Below are 12,275 nucleotides of genomic sequence, written 5' to 3' on the forward strand. Positions count from 1 at the left end.
TTATACACGGAAATGACTACTGTCAACATGCCAACACATGTGTGGCATGCTTGAAATAAATGAATGTACTCTTTCTGTGATGTTTATGATAATTTAAATAATAACAAATATAGGGAACAACTACCAACATGAAGTTTGCTTACAGGGTAAGTGATACCACTTAGTAGATTCTATCTGCTTGCTAGCTTTTTAGTTAGTTAGCTAATCTTTCTAATTTCTGCCTCTAGTTTTCCAATTTGTTGGGAGCTGTGTATCGTCATGGGAATCTGAGTTTCTCCAAGGATGGCAACTCTGTGATAAGTCCGGTGGGAAACCGCATCTCCGTCTTTGATCTAAAAAAGTAAGATAGCATCTGATTACAGGATTCCTAGTATCTGATAACTAGCTGACGTTACCTGTTATAGCTAGATTCCTAGTATCTGATAACTAGCTACATGTTATAGCTAGATTCCTAGTTTCTGATAACTAGCTACATGTTATAGCTAGATTCCTAGTATCTGATAACTAGCTACATGTTATAGCTAGATTCCTAGTATCTGATAACTAGCTACATGTTATAGCTAGATTCCTAGTATCTGATAACTAGCTACATGTTATAGCTAGATTCCTAGTATCTGATAACTAGCTACATGTTATAGTTAGATTCCTAGTATCTGATAACTAGCTACATGTTATAGCTAGATTCCTAGTATCTGATAACTAGCTACATGTTATAGCTAGATTCCTAGTATCTGATAACTAGCTACATGTTATAGCTAGATTCCTAGTATCTGATAACTAGCTACATGTTATAGCTAGATTCCTAGTATCTGATAACTAGCTACATGTTATAGCTAGATTCCTAGTATCTGATAACTAGCTACATGTTATAGCTAGATTCCTAGTATCTGATAACTAGCTACATGTTATAGCTAGATTCCTAGTATCTGATAACTAGCTACATGTTATAGCTAGATTCCTAGTATCTGATAACTAGCTACATGTTATATCTAGATTCCTAGTATCTGATAACTAGCTACATGTTATAGCTAGATTCCTAGTATCTGATAACTAGCTACATGTTATAGCTAGATTCCTAGTATCTGATAACTAGCTACATGTTATAGCTAGATTCCTAGTATCTGATAACTAGCTACATGTTATAGCTAGATTCCTAGTATCTGATAACTAGCTACATGTTATAGCTAGATTCCTTTACAAGACTGTTGATTAAAATACATTTGTAACTTATTGCGTTTGGAGAACAGACTGACTGATCACGTTCTCTTTCTAACAGCAACAAGTCAGAGACACTGCCAGTGTCCACTGCCAAGAACATCACCTGTGTCGGCCTCTCCCCTGATGGGAACTTGGCTATACTGGTGGATGAAGATGGAGCGGCGTTGCTGGTCAGCCTGATCACAAGGGCTGTTCTCCATCACTTCCACTTCCACAAACCTGTGGCCAGTATCCGCTTCTCTCCTGATGGCAGGTCAGTCCCTCACTCATCATGACACACGCTGCATTGCTACATCATTACATCAGCTGATGTAGCCTAATGTCTGTTGGTGTGCCTCTCTCCTGGTCCTCAGGAAGTTTGTGGTAACCAAGGAGAATGTAGCGTTGATGTACCACGCTCCCGGGAGGAACCGGGAGTTCAATGCCTTTGTCTTGGACAAGAGCTACTACGGACCCTACGATGAGACCACCTGCATCGACTGGACCGACGACTCCAAGTGAGCCACTGGCCCACCTAGAACATGTTTCATGTCACCTGGCAATGGAAAACCAGCTAACACTGCTTACCCCTACCACTGGAGTTTAGTATCCCCCAGTATACAGTCTTGTGACCCTTCATTATATAATTGTAGTATAGAGAAACCACCTGCCTTAACTCTGTTTCCCACGCAGGTGCTTTGTGGTGGGCAGCAAAGACATGTCTACCTGGGTGTTTGGAGCCGAGCGCTGGTCCAACCTCATCTACTACTCTCTGGGGGGACACAAGGACATCATAGTGGGCTGCTTCTTCGAGAAGGACAGTTTAGATGTGAGTGTTCTCTCTCGGGTTTCCCCCTCAGCCCTTCTCTGTGTCCAACATGTTCTGGGTTTCTCTATGTGCCCTGTGTGTGTTTGCAGATTGGAACCTGCGTGTGGTTGTGCATCATTTACCGTATGTGAGTTAAAGGGATACTTCGGGATGTTGGCAACGAGGCCCTTTATCTACTTCCCCAGAGTCTGACAAACTGCTGAACACCATGTTTATGTCTCTGTGTCCAGAATGAAGGACGTTAGAGGTAGCACAATGACTTGAAGTGTAAGGGTATCTGCTAGCATGCCAAAACCCCGAAGTATCTCTTTAAGTGTGTGTGTGTACATGTTTCCATAGTGACCTGCTGAATATGTGTGTGTTCCAGTTGTACACAGTGAGCCAGGACGGGACGCTGTGTGTGTGGGAGAGTGATACGGAGCTGGACGGGCTGGTTCTGAGAAAGACCAGGCTACCAGTGGAGAGAGGAGAGGAGGAGAGAGGAGAAGGAGAGGAGGAAGAGCCCAGAGGAGAGGTGATCAGAGGGAAAGGAGAGAGACCCAAGGAGAAGGAGGGAACCAAGAACGTCAGATACAAACAGAGGAGCAAGTATGTCATCTCACAAACATGTTGAAGTATCTGAGGTACAGCAGCATACTGCCTCGACGGTTTGCCTGGCCAAGTATGTCACCTCAGAAACATGTTGAAGTATCTGTGGTACAGCAGCATACTGCCTCGACGGTTTGCCTGGCCATGAGTCTAACCAAGTCTTACCAAGCGATTTACAAATAAAGACTGATGATACTTACATTTGTTTTGGGCCGACTGAGTGTTACCAATGTGAGGTTGGTTTCTGATTGGACGCTGCCTGTTGTGTTGGTCTCCATCAGACACTTCTTCAACAAGGAGGGTGACTTCAACAACCTGACGGCTGCAGCGTTCCACAAGCCCACACACATCCTGGTGACTGGGTTCGCCTCGGGGATCTTCCATCTCCACGAACTGCCCGAGTTCAACCTCATCCACTCCCTAAGGTCAGGGGTCACACACACGGACACACACACACTAACTCCTCGACTGTTGAACCACTCAATGACCAGTTTCATTCAGCCCCCAAGCCTGCAGTTCTTACTCGTGGGTGTCATTCATCATAAGTTGTTAGGACAGTTAGGACAATTAGGTTTTGTTGTATTATTGGCTAGTAGCAATAACTGAGCCTGTATGTTTTCATGTGTTCTTTCAGTATCTCAGACCAGAGGATCGCCACAGTGTCAATGAACAGCTCTGGCGACTGGATAGGCTTTGGCTGCTCAGGTATGGTCTCATGGTGTCTCAATTAACATACCCGAATAGCACATCCAAACTTGCAGTGTTTAACACAGGAACAAAGTATCATCAATTACCCGTGTGACACGTTGCCTTGTGTGTTGTCCAGGTCTGGGCCAGCTGCTGGTGTGGGAGTGGCAGAGTGAATCCTACGTGTTCAAACAGCAGGGACACTTCAACAACATGGCCGCCCTGGCTTACTCCCCCGACGGACAGTACATCGCTACAGGGGGGGATGATGGGAAAGTGAGTTCTTGTACATTTTTCTCCATGGCCTGTTAGCTGCTGCATCTCAGTTGTTCTGTTGTGCCAAACCACGTGTTGGCTGAATGATACAACGTTTTTGGAATACCAAGGTCATGAAAATGGTGACCCTGGCCATGACCCCACTCCCTGCGGGAGCTTTAGGGGAAGCTGGGATATGCAAGAAACACAATTTCATTACACAACTAATATAAGCACCCCCCAAATGATTCTATGGTTAGGTAACAACAGCAGGATTTCCCTGTGTTTTCAAACAGGCATGTGAATGCTGATGGTGTTCTGTGTTTCAGGTGAAAGTGTGGAACATGACCAGCGGCTTGTGCTTCGTCACGTTCACAGAACACACCAGCTCTGTCACTAACGTCACCTTCACCTCCAGAGGCTTTGTCATCGTCAGCGCCTCCCTGGATGGAACGGTCCGAGCCTTCGACCTGCACAGGTAAGAGAACACACCTGGTGAAGGCAGCTTCACCCCACCCCTACACACCACACCACAAACCTGTTTAAGACAGACATGCACAATACTCACCCTTTCAATTAAAACAACTAGCAATGTAACATTATATAAATCTTCCCAGAAACATGTTTTCCCTTTCAATCACATACACTAGGAAGGTTTCATAGAGAAACAGGCTCTATGGTTAATGAGTGGTTCATACTGATAGTTGATTGTCTGGAACTACTGTATCTACACAGGTACCGTAACTTCCGGACGTTCACGTCTCCGCGGCCGGCCCAGTTCTCGTCTCTGGCGGTGGACCCGAGCGGGGACCTGGTGAGCGCTGGGGCCCAGGACTCCTTCGAGGTCTTCATCTGGTCCATGCAGACTGGACGCCTGCTAGAGGTCCTGGGGGGCCACGAGGGCCCGGTGAGCTGTCTGTGCTTCAGCCCGGTGCAGTCCATCCTGGCCAGTGCATCATGGGACAAGACGGTCCGCCTCTGGGACATGATGGACAGCTGGCAGACCAAAGAGACGCTCCGTCTCACCTCTGACGGTAAGCCCCGCCTCAGTCTCCCCTCAGTCCCTTCTACAGCTCTCTGACTGACAGTCATGTTAATGGGATAGTTTTCTGCTAAATGAGCATTTCTTCGTCATTTTCCTAATCCAGAGTTGTTAGTTGTTTCCAGACAGACACTTAGTCGTAGTGTGGCTGAGTGTAGAGACGATTTGGGATTCAGCGGAAGTAATGGTAGTAGGGGTAACACTGAATGAATGTCTCTGTCTCTGATTGGTTGTGCAGGCCTGGCGGTGTCGTACCGGCCGGATGGTCAGGAGCTGGCCGTGGCCACGCTGGACGGAGAGATCTCCTTCTGGAACCCCCAGTCAGCCAATCAGACAGGCTCGGTCAGCGGACGCCACGACCTGGAGATGGGACGCAAGGAGACCGAGAAGATCACCTCCAAACAGTCCGCCAAGGGCAAGTGAGTGGAGTAACCTGTGTGTTTCTGCCAGTGTTCTGGTTATTGGACCAACAGTTCATTTCCCTAGCAGCGTCTTAGTAATTACCTCACAGTTTCCCTTCGGGCATTAAGTGTGGCCACCCGTACTGTGTATTCCAGGTCCTTCACGTCGCTGTGCTACTCTGCAGACGGGGAGTCCATCCTGGCTGGAGGCCAGTCCAAGTTTGTCTGCATCTACAACATCAGAGAACAGATCCTCATGAAGAAGTTTGAGATCTCCTGCAACCTGTCCCTGGACGCCATGGAGGTACAGTACTGACCACAGGCTGACCTTCAGAGCATATATACAGTACACCTTCAGAGCATTTATACAGCATATATACAGCACACCTACAGAGCATATATACAGTACACCTTCAGAGCATATATACAGTACACCTACAGAGCATTTATACAGTACACCTTCAGAGCATATATACAGTACACCTACAGAGCATATATACAGCACACCTACAGAGCATATATACAGCATATATACAGTACAACTACAGAGCATATATACAGTACACCTTCTGAGCATTTATACAGTACACCTTCAGAGCATATATACAGTACACCTACAGAGCATATATACAGTACACCTACAGAGCATATATACAGTACACCTTCAGAGCATATATACAGTACACCTTCAGAGCATTTATACAGTACACCTTCAGAGCATATATACAGCACACCTACAGAGCATATATACAGCATATATACAGTACACCTACAGAGCATATATACAGTACACCTTCAGAGCATATATACAGTACACCTTCAGAGCATATATACAGTACACCTACAGAGCATTTATACAGTACACCTTCAGAGCATATATACAGTACACCTTCAGAGCATATATACAGTACACCTACAGAGCATAAATACAGTACACCTTCAGAGCATTTATACAGCACACCTACAGAGCATAAATACAGTACACCTACAGAGCATATATACAGTACACCTTCAGAGCATAAATACAGTACACCTACAGAGCATATATACAGTACACCTTCAGAGCATATATACAGTACACCTACAGAGCATTTATACAGTACACCTTCAGAGCATATATACAGTACACCTACAGAGCATTTATACAGTACACCTTCAGAGCATATATACAGTACACCTACAGAGCATTTATACAGTACACCTTCAGAGCATATATACAGTACACCTTCAGAGCATATATACAGTACACCTTCAGAGCATATATACAGTACACCTACAGAGCATAAATACAGTACACCTTCAGAGCATATATACAGTACACCTACAGAGCATTTATACAGTACACCTACAGAGCATAAATACAGTACACCTACAGAGCATATATACAGTACACCTACAGAGCATAAATACAGTACACCTACAGAGCATATATACAGTACACCTACAGAGCATAAATACAGTACACCTACAGAGCATATATACAGTACACCTACAGAGCATTTATACAGTACACCTACAGAGCATAAATACAGTACACCTACAGAGCATTTATACAGTACACCTACAGAGCATATATACAGCACACCTACAGAGCATATATACAGTACACCTACAGAGCATATATACAGCACACCTACAGAGCATATATACAGTACACCTTCAGAGCATTTATACAGCACACCTACAGAGCATAAATACAGTACACCTACAGAGCATTTATACAGTACACCTACAGAGCATTTATACAGTACACCTTCAGAGCATATATACAGCACACCTACAGAGCATATATACAGTACACCTACAGAGCATATATACAGTACACCTACAGAGCATATATACAGCACACCTACAGAGCATATATACAGCACACCTACAGAGCATATATACAGCACACCTACAGAGCATATATACAGCACACTGTGCTAGTAGAATGGCGGCTAGCAGTCTTCTAGTCAGATGTTGCGTGAGATTGATCTTGTCTGTTTTCTGTCTCCTTCAGGAGTTCTTGGACCGGAGGAAAATGACAGAGTTTGGGAGTCTGGCGCTGGTGGATGAGGGGGTGGGTGATGGGGACGGGGTAGAGCTCAGTCTGCCAGGGGTTAGGAAAGGAGACATGAGCTCTCGCCATTTCAAGCCTGAAATCAGAGTGAGCTCTCTCCGCTTCTCTCCTACTGGTTAGTATCAGGATTACAAGTGTCTTATCTGAGCTGGTTCTGCTGAAGAGTCCACCTGGTGCATCGTTCTGTACCACGGATATCCAATGTAACGCTTTTCTCTCTTTCCCCTCCACCTCTCTCTTCTCCCTCCACCTCTCTCTTCTCTCTTTCCCCTCCACCTCTCTCTTCTCTCTTTCCCCTCCACCTCACTCTTTCCCCTCCAACTCTCTCTTCTCTCTTTCCCCTCCACCTCTCTCTTTCCCCTCCACCTCTCTCTTTCCCCTCCACCTCTCTCTTCTCTCTTTCCCCTCCACCTCTCTCTTCTCTCTTTCCCCTCCACCTCTCTCTTCTCTCTTTCCCCTCCACCTCTCTCTTCTCTCTTTCCCCTCCACCTCTCTCTTCTCTTTCCCCTCCACCTCTCTCTTTCCCCTCCACCTCTCTCTTTCCCCTCCACCTCTCTCTCCTCTTTCCCCTCCACCTCTCTCTCCTCTTTCCCCTCCATCTCTCTCTCCTCTTTCCCCTCCACCTCTTCTCTTTCCCCTCCACCTCTTCTTTCCCCTCCACCTCTTCTTTCCCCTCCATCTCTCTTCTCTTTCCCCTCCACCTCTCTCTTTCCCCTCCACCTCTCTCTTTCCCCTCCACCTCTCTCTTTCCCCTCCACCTCTCTCTTCTCTCTTTCCCCTCCACCTCTCTCTCCTCTTTCCCCTCCACCTCTCTCTCCTCTTTCCCCACCTCTCTCTTCCCCTCCGCCTCTCTCTTTCCCCTCCACCTCTCTTCTCTTTCCCCTCCCTCTCTTCTTTCCCCTCCACCTCTCTTCTCTTTCCCCTCCCTCTCTTCTTTCCCCTCCACCTCTCTTCTCTTTCCCCTCCACCTCTCTTCTCTTTCCCCTCCACCTCTCTTCTCTTTCCCCTCCACCTCTCTTCTCTTTCCCCTCCAACTCTCTTCTCTCTTTCCCCTCCACCTCTCTCTTCTCTCTTTCCCCTCCACCTCTCTCTTCTCTCTTTCCCCTCCACCTCTCTCTTCTCTCTTTCCCCTCCACCTCTCTCTTCTCTCTTTCCCCTCCACCTCTCTCTTTCCCCTCCACCTCTCTCTTTCCCCTCCACCTCTCTCTTTCCCCTCCACCTCTCTCTTTCCCCTCCACCTCTCTCTTCTCTCTTTCCCCTCCACCTCTCTCTCCTCTTTCCCCTCCACCTCTCTCTCCTCTTTCCCCACCTCTCTCTTCCCCTCCGCCTCTCTCTTTCCCCTCCACCTCTCTTCTCTTTCCCCTCCCTCTCTTCTTTCCCCTCCACCTCTCTTCTCTTTCCCCTCCCTCTCTTCTTTCCCCTCCACCTCTCTTCTCTTTCCCCTCCACCTCTCTTCTCTTTCCCCTCCACCTCTCTTCTCTTTCCCCTCCACCTCTCTTCTCTTTCCCCTCCAACTCTCTCTTCTCTCTTTCCCCTCCACCTCTCTCTTCTCTCTTTCCCCTCCACCTCTCTCTTCTCTCTTTCCCCTCCACCTCTCTCTTCTCTCTTTCCCCTCCACCTCTCTCTTCTCTCTTTCCCCTCCACCTCTCTCTTTCCCCTCCACCTCTCTCTTTCCCCTCCACCTCTCTTTTCTCTTTCCCCTCCATCTCTCTCTCTTCTCTTTCCCCTCCACCTCTCTCTTCTCTTTCCCCTCCACCTCTCTCTTCTCTTTCCCCTCCACCTCTCTCTTCTCTCTTTCCCCTCCACCTCTCTCTTCTCTCTTTCCCCTCCACCTCTCTCTTCTCTCTTTCCCCTCCACCTCTCTCTTCTCTCTTTCCCCTCCACCTCTCTCTTTCCCCTCCACCTCTCTCTTTCCCCTCCACCTCTCTCTTTCCCCTCCACCTCTCTTCTCTCTTTCCCCTCCACCTCTCTCTCTCTTCTCTTTCCCCTCCACCTCTCTCTCTCTTCTCTTTCCCCTCCACCTCTCTCTCTCTTCTCTTTCCCCTCCACCTCTCTCTCTTCTCTTTCCCCTCCACCTCTCTCTCTTCTCTTTCCCCTCCACCTCTCTCTTCTCTTTCCCCTCCACCTCTCTCTCTTCTCTTTCCCCTCCACCTCTCTCTCTTTTCTTTCCCCTCCACCTCTCTCTTCTCTTTCCTTTCCCCTCCACCTCTCTCTTCTCTTTCCCCTCCACCTCTCTCTTTCCCCTCCATCTCTCTTCTCTTTCCCCTCCATCTCTCTTCTCTTTCCCCTCCACCTCTCTCTTTCCCCTCCACCTCTCTCTTTCCCCTCCCTCTTCTCTTTCCCCTCCACCTCTCTCTTTCCCCTCCACCTCTCTCTTCTCTCTTTCCCCTCCACCTCTCTCTCCTCTTTCCCCTCCACCTCTCTCTCCTCTTTCCCCTCCACCTCTCTCTTCCCCTCCGCCTCTCTCTTTCCCCTCCACCTCTCTCTCCTCTTTCCCCTCCACCTCTCTCTCCTCTTTCCCCTCCACCTCTCTTTCCCCTCCACCTCTCTTCTCTTTCCCCTCCACCTCTCTTCTCTTTCCCCTCCACCTCTCTTCTCTCTTTCCCCTCCACCTCTCTCTCTTTTCTTTCCCCTCCACCTCTCTCTTCTCTTTCCTTTCCCCTCCACCTCTCTCTTCTCTTTCCCCTCCACCTCTCTCTTTCCCCTCCATCTCTCTTCTCTTTCCCCTCCATCTCTCTTCTCTTTCCCCTCCACCTCTCTCTTTCCCCTCCACCTCTCTCTTTCCCCTCCCTCTTCTCTTTCCCCTCCACCTCTTTCCCCTCCACCTCTCTCTTCTCTCTTTCCCCTCCACCTCTCTCTCCTCTTTCCCCTCCACCTCTCTCTCCTCTTTCCCCTCCACCTCTCTCTTCCCCTCCGCCTCTCTCTTTCCCCTCCACCTCTCTCTCCTCTTTCCCCTCCACCTCTCTCTCCTCTTTCCCCTCCACCTCTCTTTCCCCTCCACCTCTCTTCTCTTTCCCCTCCACCTCTCTTCTCTTTCCCCTCCACCTCTCTTCTCTCTTTCCCCTCCACCTCTCTCTTCTCTTTCCCCTCCACCTCTCTTCTCTCTTTCCCCTCCACCTCTCTCTTCTCTCTTTCCCCTCCACCTCTCTCTTCTCTCTTTCCCCTCCACCTCTCTCTTCTCTCTTTCCCCTCCAACTCTCTCTTTCCCCTCCACCTCTCTCTTTCCCCTCCACCTCTCTTCTCTCTTTCCCCTCCATCTCTCTTCTCTCTTTCCCCTCCACCTCTCTCTCTTCTTTCCCCTCCACCTCTCTCTTCTCTTTCCCCTCCACCTCTCTCTTCTCTTTCCCCTCCACCTCTCTCTTCTCTTTCCCCTCCACCTCTCTCTTTCCCCTCCACCTCTCTCTCCTCTTTCCCCTCCACCTCTCTCTTCTCTTTCCCCTCCACCTCTCTCTCCTCTTTCCCCTCCACCTCTCTCTCTCCTCTTTCCCCTCCACCTCTCTCTCCCCTTCCTCTCTTCTCTTTCCCCTCCACCTCTCTCTCCTCTTTCCCCTCCACCTCTTCTTTCCCCTCCACCTCTCTTCTCTCTTTCCCCTCCACCTCTCTCTCTCTTCTCTTTCCCCTCCACCTCTCTCTCTTCTCTTTCCCCTCCACCTCTCTCTCTTCTCTTTCCCCTCCACCTCTCTCTTCTCTTTCCCCTCCACCTCTCTCTCTTCTCTTTCCCCTCCACCTCTCTCTCTTCTCTTTCCCCTCCACCTCTCTCTCTTCTCTTTCCCCTCCACCTCTCTCTTCTCTTTCCCCTCCACCTCTCTCTTTCCCCTCCACCTCTCTTTCCCCTCCCTCTTCTCTTTCCCCTCCCTCTTCTCTTTCCCCTCCACCTCTCTCTTTCCCCTCCCTCTTCTCTTTCCCCTCCACCTCTCTCTTTCTCCTCCCTCTTCTCTTTCCCCTCCACCTCTCTCTTTCCCCTCCACCTCTCTCTTCTCTCTTTCCCCTCCACCTCTCTCTCCTCTTTCCCCTCCACCTCTCTCTCCTCTTTCCCCTCCACCTCTCTCTTCCCCTCCGCCTCTCTCTTTCCCTCCGCCTCTCTCTTTCCCCTCCACCTCTCTCTCCTCTTTCCCCTCCACCTCTCTTTCCCCTCCCTCTCTTCTTTCCCCTCCACCTCTCTTCTCTTTCCCCTCCCTCTCTTCTTTCCCCTCCACCTCTCTTCTCTTTCCCCTCCACCTCTCTTCTCTTTCCCCTCCACCTCTCTTCTCTTTCCCCTCCACCTCTCTTCTCTTTCCCCTCCACCTCTCTTCTCTTTCCCCTCCACCTCTCTCTTCTCTCTTTCCCCTCCACCTCTCTCTTCTCTCTTTCCCCTCCACCTCTCTCTTCTCTCTTTCCCCTCCACCTCTCTCTTTCCCCTCCACCTCTCTTCTCTCTTTCCCCTCCATCTCTCTTCTCTCTTTCCCCTCCACCTCTCTCTCTTCTTTCCCCTCCACCTCTCTCTCTTCTTTCCCCTCCACCTCTCTCTCCTCTTTCCCCTCCACCTCTCTCTTCTCTTTCCCCTCCACCTCTCTCTTCTCTTTCCCCTCCACCTCTCTCTTTCCCCTCCACCTCTCTCTCCTCTTTCCCCTCCACCTCTCTCTTCTCTTTCCCCTCCACCTCTCTCTTCTCTTTCCCCTCCACCTCTCTCTTTCCCCTCCACCTCTCTCTCCTCTTTCCCCTCCACCTCTCTCTTCTCTTTCCCCTCCACCTCTCTCTTCTCTTTCCCCTCCACCTCTCTCTTCCCTTTCCCCTCCACCTCTCTCTTCTCTTTCCCCTCCACCTCTCTCTTCTCTTTCCCCTCCACCTCTCTCTTCTCTTTCCCCTCCACCTCTCTCTCCTCTTTCCCCTCCACCTCTCTCTCTCCTCTTTCCCCTCCACCTCTCTCTCCCCTCCCTCTCTTCTCTTTCCCCTCCACCTCTCTCTCCTCTTTCCCCTCCACCTCTTCTTTCCCCTCCACCTCTCTTCTCTTTCCCCTCCACCTCTCTTCTCTTTCCCCTCCACCTCTCTTCTCTTTCCCCTCCACCTCTCTCTCTCTCTTTCCCCTCCACCTCTCTCTTCTCTCTTTCCCCTCCACCTCTCTCTTCTCTCTTTCCCCTCCACCTCTCTCTTCTCTCTTTCCCCTCCACCTCTCTCTTTCCCCTCCACCTCTCTCTTTCCCCTCCACCTCTCTCTTTCCCCTCCACCTCTCTTCTC

At 49.3% G+C, this 12,275-nt stretch overlaps 1 protein-coding gene across 1 annotated transcript in view; it reads left to right on the forward strand.

The window, feature by feature from the left end:
• pwp2h (PWP2 small subunit processome component) overlaps positions 1 to 12,275 on the forward strand; it is an 18,252-nt gene continuing 5,977 nt past the window's right edge. The window contains exons 1-14 of the mRNA XM_071330366.1: positions 1 to 146; positions 228 to 340; positions 1,277 to 1,471; positions 1,572 to 1,715; positions 1,891 to 2,026; positions 2,394 to 2,614; positions 2,896 to 3,039; positions 3,249 to 3,319; positions 3,441 to 3,577; positions 3,886 to 4,034; positions 4,292 to 4,590; positions 4,837 to 5,017; positions 5,156 to 5,303; positions 7,002 to 7,176. Coding sequence (XP_071186467.1) covers positions 129 to 146; positions 228 to 340; positions 1,277 to 1,471; positions 1,572 to 1,715; positions 1,891 to 2,026; positions 2,394 to 2,614; positions 2,896 to 3,039; positions 3,249 to 3,319; positions 3,441 to 3,577; positions 3,886 to 4,034; positions 4,292 to 4,590; positions 4,837 to 5,017; positions 5,156 to 5,303; positions 7,002 to 7,176 — 2,131 coding nt within the window. The 5' untranslated portion in view covers positions 1 to 128. The remainder of the gene's footprint in view (positions 147 to 227; positions 341 to 1,276; positions 1,472 to 1,571; positions 1,716 to 1,890; positions 2,027 to 2,393; positions 2,615 to 2,895; positions 3,040 to 3,248; positions 3,320 to 3,440; positions 3,578 to 3,885; positions 4,035 to 4,291; positions 4,591 to 4,836; positions 5,018 to 5,155; positions 5,304 to 7,001; positions 7,177 to 12,275) is intronic.

The sequence above is a fragment of the Salvelinus alpinus genome, chromosome 10 (assembly GCF_045679555.1).
Source record: "Salvelinus alpinus chromosome 10, SLU_Salpinus.1, whole genome shotgun sequence".
Lineage (NCBI taxonomy): Eukaryota > Metazoa > Chordata > Actinopteri > Salmoniformes > Salmonidae > Salvelinus > Salvelinus alpinus.